The 17,174-nt window shown below is 44.0% G+C and overlaps 1 protein-coding gene across 2 annotated transcripts in view; it reads right to left on the bottom strand.

Moving 5' to 3' along the window:
• Window positions 1–17,174, bottom strand: part of DACH2 (dachshund family transcription factor 2) — a 301,745-nt gene that overhangs the window by 138,331 nt on the left and 146,240 nt on the right. For both annotated transcript variants that reach the window (XM_033138097.1, XM_033138098.1), the window contains exon 2: window positions 12,328–12,443. In XM_033138097.1, the coding sequence (XP_032993988.1) occupies window positions 12,328–12,443 (116 nt within the window). The remainder of the gene's footprint in view (window positions 1–12,327; window positions 12,444–17,174) is intronic.

Below are 17,174 nucleotides of genomic sequence, written 5' to 3'. Positions count from 1 at the left end.
CTCCCCTCCTGTGGCTTCTAACAACTGATATTCATAAGCAATACTACCCCTAACCATGGAGGCACAGCTCAGCCATGGAGGTACAGCTCAGCCAATGGCTCAGCTAGTAGCCATTGTTGGCTTTATTCCTCATTTCCACAGGTAGGGTGGAGAATTCTGGGAAGCCACTTGCACAGAGCTCTAGTGGGAACTCTTTGTGTCAAAGCCAATATATAGATTCAGAAATACCACCAGAATGTGGCCTTTGGAAGAGAATGTGGCCCCCGTATAAATGTTTTGGCTTAAGAATGCCTATCCAGACATACAGAAGTTACATGTGTTTTATTTCTTTTTCTTTTTTTAGCTAGTGTTGATTTTAATTTTCTTTTTAATAGTTTAAAATACCCGATTTAACTATTTTTACAGGTAATTTCAATGTTTTATTTTATATTGTGGTAAACAGCATAGAGCTTGCTGTTTTGCAATCATCCGGTATATAAATTTTGTTAAATAAATTAATATGTGGCAACAGTTCCTACTTGTAAGCTATTCTACTTCCAAGACCTGCTCTATGGACTCAATGCCCTGCAGTTGGCCACTTTGCCACTCCAGGTTGGAAAAGCATAGCTAGAGCATAAGACTTTGATACCCTATTAATGTTATTCTACTGAGAGTGGTACTAAGCAGTAAGTACATATTGTTTATAGATCCTATTTGAATACTGTATTCCAATTGCATAATTTGAGGTTTGCTAGAGGAGAATCTGGAATTGTTGACACTCATGGATCCAGAACTCTTCTCCTGAATGACACCACCTAACAGCAGCTCCTACTGTTCCAGAAAACCTCTGGCTGGCCTATGTCTAATTGTTGCATGAGTTAGGAACACTGTAAAATTTCAATGATGTCTTTAAATTTGAATGGTTTCAAGCTGTTGTAAACTCCTGAAGCAATCAAAAATAATCTGTCATGGGACTGCTGGGTATATGTACACTGCGCCATGGCCTGATCTGATGTTAGATTTATTGGAGGGTAAATTATGTCATTTATGCATCAACTCACAGGAGGAAATGGGGAGGGGGAGCAATCCCCATGCAGTTAATTTAATAATAGAGTGGAAAGCCACAATTACTGTTTCAGGTACACCGGCTCTTTCAGAGCAATGGCTGGCCTGCGTCAACAACAGCAACCTTTGCTTCTCAGAGCCATGGGATTAACAAGTGTTTAGTGGAAGTGGGGGGCTTTGAGAGACGCATCCACAAGTGGTTGAACAAAGAGCAAAGGCTTCTTCCACTGGGTTCTGATGTGCAGAAGCTGAAACCTATCAGCCTCCTTTTTTCACCTTTCTGAAACTTTCCTCTATCCTCAATGTGGTGTCTTTCAGATGTTGTTGGGTTCCTACCCCCACCCCCCATCATCCTTCATCAAAAACTGTCAGGGTGAACTTGTGTCAAGCTGGGGTAAGAGGACAAGGCTGTGGCAAGTCTAAACTTGAAGTATGTTAATGGGTCAGAGAGCATCACATGACCTATGAGTATCTTTGGTTAAGGTACTGCTTTGCTGGTCTGGTTGGTTTCCCTGCAGTTACCTCCCTTGGCTTGCTGAAACTCCCTTAAATCTTAGGCTTAGGATCCACTGCAAGTGTAAGTTACTCAGCCGCTGTAGATGCCTGATTTCTTTTCCTCCACTCACTACATCACTATGAACATTACAGGCATGCGGACAAGTCCTTAAAAGCCCACCGGTAATAGCAGAAAGGTTCTTCAAAGTGAGAACTGCCTCCCTCCGCCAGCAGCCTTTCAACCTGGGCACATCAGAGGGGCAGCTGAGACAGCAAGGCTTGCTCTAGCAGACTGGCATTCGGCTTCCGCTCTCCACCTGGTTACAAGTGAAATACTGTAGCAGCACCTACATTATGTGCTTAGCTGGAACCAGCTGCTGTTTTGCTCCCACCCTCCCAGAACTGCCACCCACAGCAGCTATCCCACTTGTGTGAAGAACTATTGAGATGACTACATCATGGGCAAACAAGAGACAGTGAGCCCCCTCCATTGGCCTGGGTGTGATGTGACCAACTGCCATTGGACTCCTCACCTATTCAGAACTACACACATGGGCTGTCACCACAATGATGCATCATTCTGTAGGTACTGAGACTTCACTTTGTTCCTTTTTCCTCATAATGGTTCCACTCATTTTTTTTTCTTTTTGATTGCCATCTATGAGATAAAAGGTAAAGGTAAAGGGACCCCTGACCGTTAGGTCCAGTCGCGGACGACTCTGGGGTTGCAGCGCTCATCTCGCTTTATTGGCAGAGGCGTACAGCTTCCGGGTCATGTGGCCAGCATGACTAAGCCGCTTCTGGCGAACCAGAGCAGCGCATGCAACACCGTTTACCTTCCCGCTGGAGCGGTCCCTATTTATCTACTTGCACTTTGACATGCTTTCGAACTGCTAGGTGGGCAGGAGCAGGGACTGAGCAACGGAAGCTCACCCCGTCGCAGGGATTCGAACCGCCGATCTTCTGATCGGCAAGCCCTAGGCTCTGTGGTTTAACCCACAGTGCCACCCATCTATGAGATAGCATGGCATTAATTTAAACGGCAAACTGCCTTGAGTTCACTGACTAGAAAGCACTATATAGATGCCGACAACAGAACAAGGCTGGAGATCCTAACCCCACTTACCTGGGAGTAAGCCTCACTGAATTCAATCAGACTTACTTCCAAGTAGGCATTGTTAGAATTGAGCTGTGTATAAATAAAGTATGAGTTGTAGTATGCACCCTCTCGGAATTACACCATTTTCCAACCCTTATCTCCTCTCTCAATTTTTTTAGCCTTTTGCAAATAAAATAAAATAAAATAAAGGGCTAAGACGAACCAAACCCAAAACAAACCACTGAAATTCTGTTCTCCCTATTTAGGTCATCCCTAGGTTGGACACTCACTAAATTGGCAGCGACAGGCCCTCTGATATTTCAGTACAGCTTCCAGAGAAGATTGTATATCTGAAGTGACTCCTGGGGGGTGATGAATTCATATTTGCTAAACAGATTAGCTGAAATAAGCATAATAAATGAAAGTGGGTTTGTTTTGTTTTTAAAGAAAAGAAAGAAAACAATTTCACACTAAAATGCAGGCTTGACTTATAGGAAGTGGCAGCTCCAATGGCCCAAGGCCTAAGATTGGTTTTGCCACTTGATAATTTGACTGATTCACTTGAGTAGCCAGAAGAGGACATTTTCTGCCTGATTTCAGCATAATCGAGTCACCTGCTCCATGATTGCCGAGGCCAAGTCAATTGTACTCGGCTGAGCACCGAGGGTGTGCGATGCATTGCAAAAAAGGAACCTTTGCTGCATATGTGTGCAGAACTATTGAGATGTAAATGATAGTGGAACACAGCCCATTCCCGCATATTAGAAACAGCTTTTTTACTACTATATGAACCTTCTCTCTGGAAGACAGTTACTGCATTTTGCTCTCTTAAGGTTGGTTTAGATGGTCACAGTCTGGATGAACTGAACTAGAGGGGATCAATCGCAGCTGTATCCTGAGTCAGACCATTGGCCCATCTAGCTCAGTACTGTCTACACTGGCTGGCAGCAGCTCTCCAGGATATGAGTCAGGATTGGAGTCTCTCCCAACCCTACATGGGGATACTAGAGACTTCCTGCGTGTAAGACAGGCACTCCACCACTGAACTATGGCCCTTCCTCATCTAGCTTAGCTGCTTGCTCCAACAGCACCACTTCCCAATAATATTCTAAAGATTATTTCATAAAAATAAGGAAAATAGTGACAAGAGAGAGAAGTTGCCCATTTAGTAAGACCAGTAGCTCAGAACAGATCCCTTCAACTTGTAGAAGAGATCTGGTGAGAAGGAAGAGAAAGAAGGCTGGATAGAATGGATGACTCTGCAGGTACTCTACCTCCTTTAGATTTCTTTATGGGTTGTTGTTGTTGTTTTGCTTTTATAAGGACCAGCAATTATGTTTCTGGCACTTATTTGAAGAGGATGAGGTGGAGAAGACACAGCTAGATCCAACAAGACCCAATTTAAGAGTCAGATTGTTTAGCTACAGCTGGGAATTTGGTGGTGCTCATATGTTACTACGTGATAATGACCTAATTTTAGTAATGTATGAAAAACCTTTTATTTAGACAAGACACTGTTAATGGTTTATGTGTTTATATTACTTGTCTCTGCCACTGCCTTTGCTGTGAGTCCCTTTGGAGACGGTAATAACCACTGGTATATAAAAGAACATTAAGAATCATATCGAAAATAGTTACACAAGCACAACCTGAAACTATGTGTGCTATCGTGTGAATTGCAAAGTGGAAGAAAGGCAGGTTATTTAGGGACGTTTTTAATGTCTGATGTTATTATTATTATTATTATTATTATTATTATTATTATTATTATTATCATTAACTCTGTTGTGAGCCGCCCAGAGTGGCTGGGGAAACCCAGCCAGATGGGTGGGGTATAAAGAATATATTATTATTATTATTATTATTATTATTATTATTATTATTATTATTCTTATTCGAGACGATTTAACCATGAAAAATAATGAGCAATGAGGCATAGATTTAACACTGCCAGAGATAGCTAATGAAGTAAATCTCTTGCTCACTCTCAACAGGTCTTCAGCATTTTATGGCAACTGAGCAGCTTTGGTCCTCACTGGGCTGTCTGGGCTTTCCTACTACAAATCTTGGGGTTCCTCCAAACCTGATGATAGCTCCCTCTTATGTATGGTGACATTTTGGCTTCATAGGCATCCATACTCGGCTTATTACTGATGTATACCACTCTCTGCTTTTGAGAGTAGTAGTCAGTATGAGAGAAGAGTCTTACCGGCAGTGGCGTAGGAAGGGCGGGGTGTAAGGGGCGCTACACCCCGGGTTCCAGGGGAGGGGGGTGAGACTCCCCGGCCCCTCCCCCGCCGCCCGGCACCCCGTCCAGGTGGGGCAGCCCCACAAGCCGCTACTTGCTCGCCGGCTCACAGCAGCGCCGGCCGGATCCACTATGCATGCCCGGAAATTCCAGGCATGCATAGTGCATCCGGCCGGCACTGCTGTTCCCACAGCAAGCCGGCGAGCGAGTGGCAGGTCGTGGGGCTGTCCAACCCGCCACTCGTTCGCCGGCTCGCAGCAGCGCCAGCCGGATCTACTACGCATGCCCGAAAATTCCGGGTATGAGCAGTGCATCCGACGTGTTGTGGCGTCACGACGCACGCACCCTGACACCCCACCCCAGGGGGGTGCCTCCACGCTGCCGCCCCGGGCAGTGAAAAGGCTTCCTACGCTGCTGCTTACTCAAAACTATTTTTCTGCTTCCCATCTTTTTCTGAAAAGCCCACCTAATCAAGCCTTGAATTACATAATCATAAATTAAAGCACTGTCTCCATGCTTTAACAAATCATCCTCTGGTAAAAACAACAACACCGAAGGTTTAAGCCACCTCAAATTGATTGATTCAACATTGTTTCAGTCTATTTTCTATTTGACATAGGTTCCTGAACGATTTAGCCACATTTTTTCAGAATCAAAGTCCACGATCTGGCAAACCTAATCTGTTAATAAAATGAAAAGGTGACCTTGCCTAATTTAATAAGTCAGTGCAAAAATACTCTTTCAACATGCTAAAGAATTCCAGAAAGGTTATCGTCTAGTTCTTTCAGAAGAGGTTGTTCTCTCTTTCCTAGTCTGTTTCTCTGAGCTGTATTTTCATAATTATTAATTCATTATAATTTTTTAAACCCTGTTTGCAATATAATATTTAGATAACAGCTTTTATTTATGTGACTGATATAGGCACATATTACAACCTGCATCTTATTTTTGTGCCCAGTGCTGCCCTTGTGCCTTGCAAGGCACAGAGACTAAAGAGGAGGATGCTGACAGCCAGTCAGCCAATGGACTGGTTGCAAATAAGAAGGCAGGCAAGAGGGGACTGGTTGAGGGAGACTGATGTTGTTGGGACAGTGTCCCATTTCCACATATAGGCAAACCTCCACTACATTTGAGGAGGTGTGTTCAAAGAAGGCAAAAGTGGCTATAACATGGAAATGTAGAAAACTAAGGGAGCCTACAAGTAGATTGGGAGTCCTGCCAGGTATGGTCTCTCTATCTGGCTCTCAGGACCCTCTCCAGGCCAAACACCCTTTCCCAGTCACACCCCATCTCCCCAGAGCACATCTCCCAATGCCCTCCTTTGCACCTTCCCTTGAATGTTTTTGCCTAGCTGTATGCGTTCATGAATTCTGAAAATCCTTCTTGCTTGCCTGGATGAAGGATAGCGAAGGGCATGTGGGTGCCTCTAGAAACTAGCCTACTGTAGAAAGGTTAATTGCTCTGTTATTTGCTCTGTCCACTTTTTCCTCTGGCTCCGCCCACCACAGGCATGTGGCCCCCAGAAGGTTACCTAGAAGAGAATGTGGCCCTTGGGCTGAAAATGGCCTCCAATTCTTGCTCTGGGGTCTCTAAAATCCTATTGCATGAACAAGATTTCCGAGTCATTTCTAATACAGTATGCACCAAAATCTGGATGGTGCAAAACCCACCACCCATCCAACCCCCCCCACCACCACCACCACCTCCATCTTTTGGTTACTTAAGTCTGACTGAGAAAATGAATAGCTCTGATACAAACTGCAAATCCCCGCACAATTCATAAATACGTGGAATAATTATTTCCTGGGGATGTAGTATCTAATTTATTGCATTTTTATGGAGTGTTAGACTAACTTCTTATTTGTGGCCTGTCAAAATAGCAGCAAATTATGGCAAACATAACATTAAATGCTATGCTGTAAAGCAAATATTTATCTAATTTGGGATTCTGTACATCTTTAAAAGCATGATGGCTTGCTTTTCTTATGTCAAAAGCAAATAAACGCCTACTTTGTTCCTCTCAATTGTATGGACTAAAGGGGGTATCACTATCAGTCAAGTTATTCTAAGAGCTGCCATTACCACTTAAGATTTTTTTATGATGAAACATGACTCTCCTTTATCTTCTAGTCTAGATACCAAGGCAATCCTTGAGCCCACATCCCGATGCAATAACAGACCACAAACTAGCAGGAGTGCTACTGCCTTGGAAATACAATAAATAAAAAAATGAGCAACCTATAACTTCCACATCTCCTTCCATAATATGGAACACTACTGACTATTACAATTGTCATGCTTTCAAAAAGAATTTTAATATCACCCTGTCTTAAGTGCATCAGTCCCCATAAATCTAATGCCAAGTCTTTAAGTCTTTGAGGCAGTGGTTGCTCTGGGACACAGAAGCTATGGGGAACATTACTGTTTTACTTTGTCCTTTAGGTATTTCTCTGACTCTGGGGGATCTTACTGTAGAGAAAGCTGATGATCTGTCAAAGCCCTGGTTTTGCTAAGCAGTTGACATGATTCCAAAGCATCCTCTCCAACACTGAGTATTCTGGGGAGCTTCAGGCTATGAAGAAAGCTGGACAGAGACTCTAGCACAACTTGTGCATGTCTTGCTCGGAAGCCAACCAAACACTGGATAGCATACATAATCATACCTACCATGAGGCAATGCGGGCTGCAAAGAATGTATTCTCTAGTAGTCAGCCAGCAGAGTTATTTTAGATGGTCTGGAGCAGGGGTAGGCAACCTAAGGCCCGGGGGCCAGATGCGACCCAATCACCACCTCAATCTGGCCTGCGGACGGTCTGGGAATCAGCGTGTTTTTACATGAGTAGAATGTGTCCTTTTATTGAAAATGCATCTCTGGGCTATTTGTGGGGCATAGGAATTAGTTCATTTCCTCCCCCCTGTCGGAATACGTTTCACGGATCCGCCATAGGATCCACATTTGTTTAATTATTTAATGAAGTTTTCGAGAACTACTTTTGGTGTTAATACGCGCAAAAGCGAAAGCAAAAGTAAGAATGAATAGTCTGGTTCACTAATAGATTAATCCGCCTTTACCTTATAGTTCCGGTCATGTTCAAAGTTATTAATGAGCGTTAAGTTTGCTTCCCGCCTTTTTGGAGGGCAGCAACAGTGATTTTATTGGTTGAGGCATTGATCATGATGTCACGTTGGTTCCTAAATAAAAGGCTGAGGCTCCCCGCTTAGGCAAGTCAGTTAGGCGTTCATGCGTTCTTTCCGTTCTGCTTTAGTTGGGTTTTAGTTGAAGTCAAGTTTAGTTTTAAGGGATTAGGAGCGGGCTGGATGGGTTGGATGGGTTTTTCTTTTAGTTAGAGTTAGATCGCGGAAGATCATTCGGTTTAGCCTTAGTTAGGTTTCTTTTAGGTTTAGCCTAGGGCTAGGTTTGCGGAAGATATTTCGGTTTTAGTATTATTTAGCTAGCCTCGCGGAAGATTGGGCGCGCAGGGACTTTAAGCTTAGGAGAACTTAGCTTAGGGGACGAGCCTATGCGGGTTCTGCCGAAGCCACTAAAGATACAACCGGTGTCTGTCTTCCTTTGGGGGTAAAAGGGGGGAGTAAAAGGCTTAAATTAAAATTTTTATTTCCTTATGTTGGTCCACCTATTCAGAGTCAGGGTATATTCTATTTCTCGAGGCAACGTTTCATTTAGAAGGCAACTAAGAACTCATGCACCTTCGGAGTCATCAATTGGCTTACTCAGCTTCCTTCGGATTGTGAGACTTGGCCGGCGCCCGTGCTCAAAAGCATGCGGAACGCTGGCCGCTTTCCCCGCAACTGGTACCTCGTGCATGAGCAGTACAAGTTTGTGCACGAGGAGCTCCAGCACCCAAACCCCGACACCCCCCCCATACAGTCCGGCCCACAACATGGTCTGAGGGACGGTGGACCGGGCCACGGCTGAAAAAGGTTGCTGACCTGTCTGGAGGTTACTGCCTCCCACCGTAGGGAAGCAGCCTGCAGAGCTGTGTCCAAGTGGCTATATACTTTGAGGATAAAGCTGCTTGATTTCGAGTGACCTTGACTCTGCAGTTGTAGTTCCAAACAAAGCATACAAGTGCCACAGTTTGTGATGTGTTGTGGGATCGGTTTCAGCTTATGAAATCAGCCTCCCTGCTACCTACCACCATGCAGCAGCAACAACCAGCAGCAGCAACAACCACTATGACTAGCTATTCAGTAATTACATTAAAAGTAAAAACAGCAGCAGCAATCACCTCAAGGATTAGGAGTTTTGCAATAAATATGTTAAAAAGAACAAATCCACAGGCTTGATGTTTAAAGAAAGGAACAAGATGTTTAAGGAAGGTGGGACAGGAGAGAGTGTGAGAAAGAAAGAGACAGAAGTCTTCAGAGAAAAGAGATATTTAAAAACTTGGGAGAAAGGCAGTATTTTCAGGTGCTGTAGCACCATCAACATACCTTGTGAATTCCCTTAACTTGCAGCCCCACAAATCAAAAATTTGCCCACTCCAATTTAGCATCAGTTGATCAATTTAACTATTACAGCTTGCAGACCTAGATACTATTCTTGAACAACTTTGTTGTTTAAAACTAAAAATAATCAGATCTTCCTATGATCCCTGCAAGGCATCACTCATGAGCATGCGATCTGTATAAAATGCTTCTCATTTTGGATTAGTTTGAGGGCACACCAGATGGAACACAGGGTACTGTGGGATCTGCCATTTATCACAGTGACAGTGCGTAGGAAGCAACGATCCTCTCACCACAGGGGGAAAGGCAGGACTGCAAATGTAGAGAGCAGGAATCAAAAGATGGACTTTGTGGAGTTTGGCAACATTTGTGCTGCTCATTAACTTAATCATATTAATTTATTAGCCACAAACATCAAAGTAATTCGCAGAATTTTTGTCACCGAGAACAAGTCTCCACCGAGACAGTGGATGAAACAGTCGTTTTAAAGGAGTTTGCTTCACATTTTGTATCATATAGATGGCTAGGGTGGTATGTCTCGATTGCCACATGAAGCTGCTGCTTTTAATCGTCTCCACTTTGGGGCACGTAGCATATGTTTGGGAATACTGACCCAATCCTGTCTCCCTGATGCATACGCTTAGATGTTTAAAGGTGAGCATGCATACAATGCCCATGTTTCATGCATTTGTTGCAATAAACATCAGCATTAACCACTAGTGCTTCCCATAGCTCTCTCTCTGTGTTTGTGTGTGTGTGTGTGTGTGTGTGTGTGTGTGTGTGTGTTCCTGCACCTTTAATTAGCAGCCAGCCATGGGGTAACTTAAAGCAGTCATCACATGGCAGTTGTGAAATATCTTTGTCAACCAGCTTCTGCCCTTTTAATAAACGCACATTGGAAGTGATTTTGCATTTCCTTCACATCTGCCACTGTTCCCAGGTTATAAGGAGAATGGTCAAATTGAGTCAGTCCAATTCTTCCAATAGTTCAGCATTCTGTCCGCAGGCACTAGCCAGATCACTCAGTAGGGGTGGGATCTCTAAGCAGGGCAAAATGGTGGTATCTCATTTCTCTTTCAAGCTTTACTTAAGTCCAAACATACCAATCATCACAAGATCCTCATACTACATGTGTGTGGGGGGGGGGTTGTTGTATGTTGGAATGGTACACAAACATACCACAACTCCCTGCAGACAAAAAAACTGATATCTTCAACCATCAATCTAAACTACTCAGGGAGAGTTTGACCACACAGTAACTTCCAGTAAAAGTTGAGATGAATATGCATTTGTACAAAACTCGAAGTCTGAAGAAGGGTTTTGGGGTGCCCCAAAGCATGCTCACAACATTGCACGACATTTTATCTGAGTCCCAATAATGGCACTGGTATATATTGTGGTATTAGGCCCTTCGCTTTGCTTCGTCTTCAAACACACATTACAACTGTGGGAAATCTCTGAGCTACACTGATGTTTCTCTCACAGAGCTACAGTTTCCAGAGTGGTTAAAAAAAACCCAACACAATCCCTCTGGGAATTGTAGCTCTCTGAGGGGAATAGGGGACTCCTGACAACTCACTTATAACAAACAACAGTTCTTAGGATTCTTTGTGGGGAAGTCACAACTGCTTGAAGTGGTATGATGCTGTTTTAAACACATAGTGCATAATGGGGGCAGAGGTATCTCCAAATATTCAAATGAAATCTACCATCCTGTAGATGCAGGCATGCCCTCTGGGGCAACAGAGAACAAGTCTTTGCCCTCTTGTACATGATACCCAGTGGTGGGGAACCCCCAGACCAAGGACCTAATTAATTAGCAGCCAGCTAATGGAAGGGCATTTTGGCTAAGCCCTGCTCAACTGTCCCCCTACCTGATATCAGCTGATCACTGGATCTTACAGTGTCATGTGCATTGTGCCCTACAAACACCAATAATCAGCTGATTGCCGGGCCTTGTGAAGCACTGCATACACAGCACTCTGCAAGACACAATCAAATGATCAGCTGTTTGTAGGGGTTTTCCAGGCAATGTGCTTGCCGACATAGTTTGATTTCAAACCAGGACAGCAAAAATGGGTCGCTGTCATTGTCGAAAATGGGTCAAATTTAGCCCATGGTTGGATCCTGTTACCCACCTCTCCTAGCTCTGCCTACCCAGATGTTCAAAGGCATTATGTACACATGTGTGTGATCTCTACATCTTGCATGGTCTGCCACAGGAAACATTACTGGTGCTACCTACAGCTATCACCATGCATGAAGGTCCTCTTTGATCATGGTTGCAGCACCGGATTAAACCCTGTGGAGGCCCCTGAGCAGTCGAAATCTTTCTCCCCTCCCCCCTTGCAAATTATCTCCTAGTTCTCACAAATATTCTATTAGAATCCGGAGTTGGCAGGAACTTGCGACACACCAACTCACAGAAAGCTTCGTTTCTTGAGGTTTCTCGTGCACACGCTCTAGTGGGATAGCTTTTGAACTAAGAAAGTTTGATTGTAATTTTCTTTCAAGACCAAACCTATATTATTTAAAAGGGCCCATAGGCCAGTGCCTACTCTGCCTATTTGGTAATGCAGCACTGGGCGGTTGGCTTCCATGTGTTTCGACAGAGCAGGAGAAAGAATAATTTCGCCCACCCCACTACACTTAAGAGAAGGTATTAATGAGGCCCTTTGGAGATCAACATCCCACCCCTGCCTCTGCCCGTATCATATAGCCAAGTATCTAATGGAACTTTCCCTTTAAGGAAATTACGATTAATGAAGAACTAAATCGCAAATCCATTAGGTTTTAGTCAGCACAGCAACACCACACGGGGTTTTTCATGAATGCTCAAGAAATCCAATAGCGTAACCTCTGGTAAAGCTTGAAAAGCCCTGAAGGACAAGGCAGTTAGATCAATATTAGTTTATTTCAACTGCTGTGCAGTACGGAGAGACAGAGCCGATCATCCAATGGATTTTATTACCTGTTGGGGAGATAAGTCCTGGTGATAAGAGGCCTGGTACTCCGTGGGGCAGTAGGCGCGTGTTCTCTTGTATTGCAACCCCCAGAGAGCGCTTGGGGGGTCTTCCTGGTCGTGAACTGTTGAAACAAAAGTGAAAATGAACTTTTCATAGCTCTTTTGTCAAAAGGATTTGCATAGTAATGCACTCTGCATTGATTTTTTAAGGTCCTGAATAGCATAGAGGCCTTGGCTGTATTCAAAACCAGCTCCTACAGCCTTAACTCTTTCGGTACCCGATTCTGACAGTGGCCCTTAAACAAGTGTTGGGGTAAATCTGCTTTTCTGAACTTTGACATACCCTCCAATATTTCACCAATGAAAGCAGGGAAATTCTATTTCATAATAATAATTTTACTGTTTACACCCCGTACATCCGACTGAGTTGCCCCAGCCACTCTGGACAGCTTCCAATATATATATGAAACATTAAACATTTTTAAAAAACAAAAAACTTCCCTATACAGGGCTGCCTTTAGATGGCTTGGGGGGGGGGGTCAGATAACTCTGTACCCCGCAAACATTTCTCCGGTGAAAATAGGGACATCCTACCATACCTTCCAACATTTTCCCAGAGAAAATATGGACATCCCAGAGAAAATATGGACATCCTAAGGGAAATCAGAAACTGGGACAGCTTCTGTAAATCTGAGACTGTCCCTGGAAAATGGGGACACTTGGATGGTCTGCACGAGGGGGATAGGGGTGAGGAATGTTGCATTCCATTTCAGAGAGCAATTATTCAACTTTACTAGATGACCCAGTGTTATAATCTCATCTATCTACAAGATTTTGATTTCACTCTTTTTTCTAAAGGTTTACGGTCATTATGCAGCTCCTCTGATTCACCCTCATAAGAACCCTGTGAGGAAGGATGGGCTGAGATGCAGCAACTGTCCTGCTAAGCTGAATGAGGATTTGACAGGTGAGAGCAGGATTCGGACCCTGCTTTAGCCACAAAATTTAGAGTGTGTGACCTTGAGACAGTCGCTACCTCTCAGCCCAACCTTCCCTAGGCAATGAGGATCAAAGTAAACAAATCTCATCACCACATTGCACCAGCTCTCATGATTAAACATGATAATTGTGGTTCTTCAATACCTTTGGTGAGAAAAGGGATTTTCTTAGTCATGCACCCTTGTTCCAGGGTGTGACTGGTCGGCATTCTAGATTCTGATCCATGTCATTATTAATTTAATTGCTAGCCAACTTTAATTTAATTGCAACCCAGCCATTATTGATTTACAGTGGTACCTCGGGTTAAGAACTTAATTCGTTCAGGAGGTCCGTTCTGAACCTGAAACTGTTCTTTACCTGAAGCACCACTTTAGCTAATGGGACCTCCACTGCCACTACGCCGCCAGAGCACAATTTCTGTTCTTATCCTGAAGCAAAGTTAACATGAAGCGTTATTTCTGGGTTAGCAGAGTATGTAACCTGAAGCGTATGTAACCTGAGGTACCGCTGTAATTGCTAGCTTTATCCCAAAATATCCCAGGGGTGGTTTACAACACATTCAAACAAAACACAATGATCACAATCCATTAATAAACTAAAAAAAACAAAACAAACAAACAAGCAAGCAAGCAAAAATATTTCAATTATCAAAACATTCAGTACAACAGAACAAGTTAAATACAGCAATATGTAAAATATTAATTGTTGTAAGAGAGGCAAGAATGAAAAGATGTGACTTCAGATGATACAGAAATAGGAATCGTCACTTCTTCAGAGAAAGGGAGTTCCACAAATAGGGTGCCATGACAGATAAGGCCCTGTCATTGCAAAACAGACTGGCAGGGCCACAAGCAGGCTATCCCCCCAAAAAACTCAAGGCTTCAGCTGACACATTGTGCACATTGTGTTGAAGAGCAGCTCCAGGCTCCCAGATGAATTGTTTTCATGATAGAGAAGGTAGAATTCCTATGTATGAAGCCAACTCTCTCCCCGCAACCACCACCTATGCTTGTGCCCAGGTACCCAGGTGGGCAAAGCTGGATCATGCTTGGTTCACTCTTCTCATCTGCTGTTGTTGTTCAGTCGTTCAGTCGTGTCCGACTCTTTGTGACCCCATGGACCAGAGCATGCCAGGCACCCCTATCCTCCACTGCCTCCCGCAGTTTGGCCAAACTCATGCTAGTCGCTTCGAGAACACTGTCCAACCATCTCATCTTCTGTCGTCCCCTTCTCCTTGTGCCCTCCATCTTTCCCAACATCAGGGTCTTTTCCAGGGAGTCTTCTCATCTCATGAGGTGGCCAAAGTACTGATCTGTCCTTCCAGTGAGCACTCAGGGCTGATTTCTTTAAGGATGGATAAGTTTGATCTTTTTGCAGTCCATGGGACTCTCAAGAGTCTCCTCCAGCACCAGAATTCAAAAGCATCAATTCTTCGGCGAGCAGTCCTCTTTATGGTCCAGCTCTCACTTCCATACATTACTACTGGGAAAACCATAGCTTTAACTATACGGACCTGTGTCGGCAAGGTAATGTCTCTGCTTTTTAAGATGCTGTCTAGGTTTGTCATTGCTTTCCTCCCAAGAAGCAGGCGTCTTTTAATTTCGGGACTGCTGTCACCATCTGCAGTGATCATGGAGCCCAAGAAAGTAAAATCTCTCACTGCCTCCATTTCTTCCCCTTCTATTTGCCAGGAGGTGATGGGACCAGTGGCCATTATCTTAGTTTTTTTGATGTTGCACTTCAGACCATATTTTGCGCTCTCCTCTTTCACCCTCATTAAAAGGTTCTTTAATTCCTCCTCACTTTCTGCCATCAAAGTTGTGTCATCCGCATATCTGAGGTTGTCGATATTTCTTCCGGCAATCTTAATTCCGGCTTGGGATTCATCCAGTCCAGCCTTCCGCATGATGAATTCTGCATATAAGTTAAATAAGCAGGGAGACAATATATAGCCTTGTCGTACTCCTTTCCCAATTTTGAACCAATCAGTTGTTCTATATCCAGTTCTAACTGTAGCTTCTTGTCCCACATAGAGATGTGTCAGAAATGCACTCCCATTTCTTTAAGATCTTGCCATAGTTTGCTGTGGTCGACACAGTCAAATGCTTTTGCGTAGTCAATGAAGCAGAAGTAGATGTTTTTTTCTGGAACTCTCTAGCTTTCTCCATAATCCAGCGCATGTTCGCAATTTGGTCTCTGGTTCCTCTGCCCCTTCGAAATCCAGCTTGCACTTCTGGGAGTTCTTGGTCCACATACTGCTTAAGCCCGCCTTGTAGAATTTTAAGCATAACCTTGCTAGCATGTGAAATGAGCGCAATTGTGTGGTAGTTGGAGCGTTCTTTGGCACTGCCCTTCTTTGGGAATGGGATGTAGACTGATCTTCTCCAGTCCTCTGGCCACTGCTGAGTTTTCCAAACTTGCTGGTATATTGAGTGTAGCACTTTAACAGCAGCATCCTTTAAAATTTTAAATAATTCAGCTGGAATATAATCACTTCCACTGGCCTTGTTATTAGCAGTGCTTTCTAAGGCCCATTTTACTTCACTCTCCAGGATGTCTGGCTCAAGGTCAGCAACCACCACCTAGGGTGTACGAGACCTCCATATCTTTCTTGATGTCTTCTGCTTCTGTTAGGTCCTTCCCACTTTTGTCCTTTATTATGGCAATCTTTGGACGAAATCTTCTCATCTACCCAGGTCTCAATAAGACTCACCAGGTTAGATGACTCATAAGTCTCATAAGACTCATAGGAACCATAAGAGTGGAGGCACATGAGGCTTTGCCCCACCAAATCCAATCTGTCCCCAGCTGCCTGCCTTCCTACTTGCAACCAGTCCAGAGTGTGGCACTGCCTATCAGTTCCACGCCCCCCTCTACCTAGGACTCATCTGGGGACAAAACTGGAATTAGTTGGCTCTGCCTTTCACTGGCTCTGGCTCCACCTACCGTTGGTCTTCCTGCATCCTACCAAACGCAATGGGTGGGCATAAGCCACCACTAACCTTAAGAAGGGAAAGTAAGGACCCTGGAGGTTCTCATCAACAGTTTGCTCCTGTCTCTGGTCATAGTCTTAGATTATGGAAATTATTTCTAAGTTTGCATTTATTCATAAATATTTACAGATGTAAATTTTGTGCAAATCTTTGCTCTCTTCTCCTTCTTTTGTGGTGATGCGTTTCCTTTTTCCTTTAGGCAATGTGCAAATGGCCACCCTAATTCTTTGCTGTCTGACACACTGGGCCCATTGTGGTGGAAGGAAACCAGCTTCCCTTCCATATAGTCCTTGTACAAAAAAATATGCTGGTAAGAAACTCCTTCATATAACATTGATTAAACCCAGTGCACCTCAAAACTCCCACCTGTAAAATGAAGACAACTGACTTCAGAACGTATTTCCGGGATCTATAGTAGGTTCATTGTGCTAAAATAATGTCATGTCCAACCTCAGTATCCTAGCTGAATAAAACCTGTGCTGCTTTCATGGGGCTCCTGAAACATTTTTCAGCATATTGTACAGTGGGTGGCGCTGTGGTCTAAACCACTGAGCCTAGGGCTTGCCGATCAGTAGGTCGGCAATTCGAATCCCCACAACGGGGTGAACTCCCGTTGTTCAGTCCCAGCTCCTGCCCACCTAGCAGTTAGCATGTCAAAGTGCAAGTAGATAAATAGGTACCGCTCCGGCGGGAAGGTAAATGGCATTTCCATGTGCTGCTCTGGTTTCGCCTGAAGCGACTTAGGTCATCAAGCTAGATTTCCAATTAGACCTGCCACCCAAAAAGGCAGACACTTGGAACGCAAGCTTTCCTGCAGATCAACTGTGAACAAAATATACATCTGGCAGAATTATTAAGAGC

Source organism: Lacerta agilis, chromosome Z (genome assembly GCF_009819535.1).
Source record: "Lacerta agilis isolate rLacAgi1 chromosome Z, rLacAgi1.pri, whole genome shotgun sequence".
Taxonomy (NCBI): Eukaryota; Metazoa; Chordata; class Lepidosauria; order Squamata; family Lacertidae; genus Lacerta; species Lacerta agilis.
The sequence above is the reverse complement of the archived record's forward strand: the minus strand, read 5'-3'. Positions and strand labels throughout refer to the sequence as shown.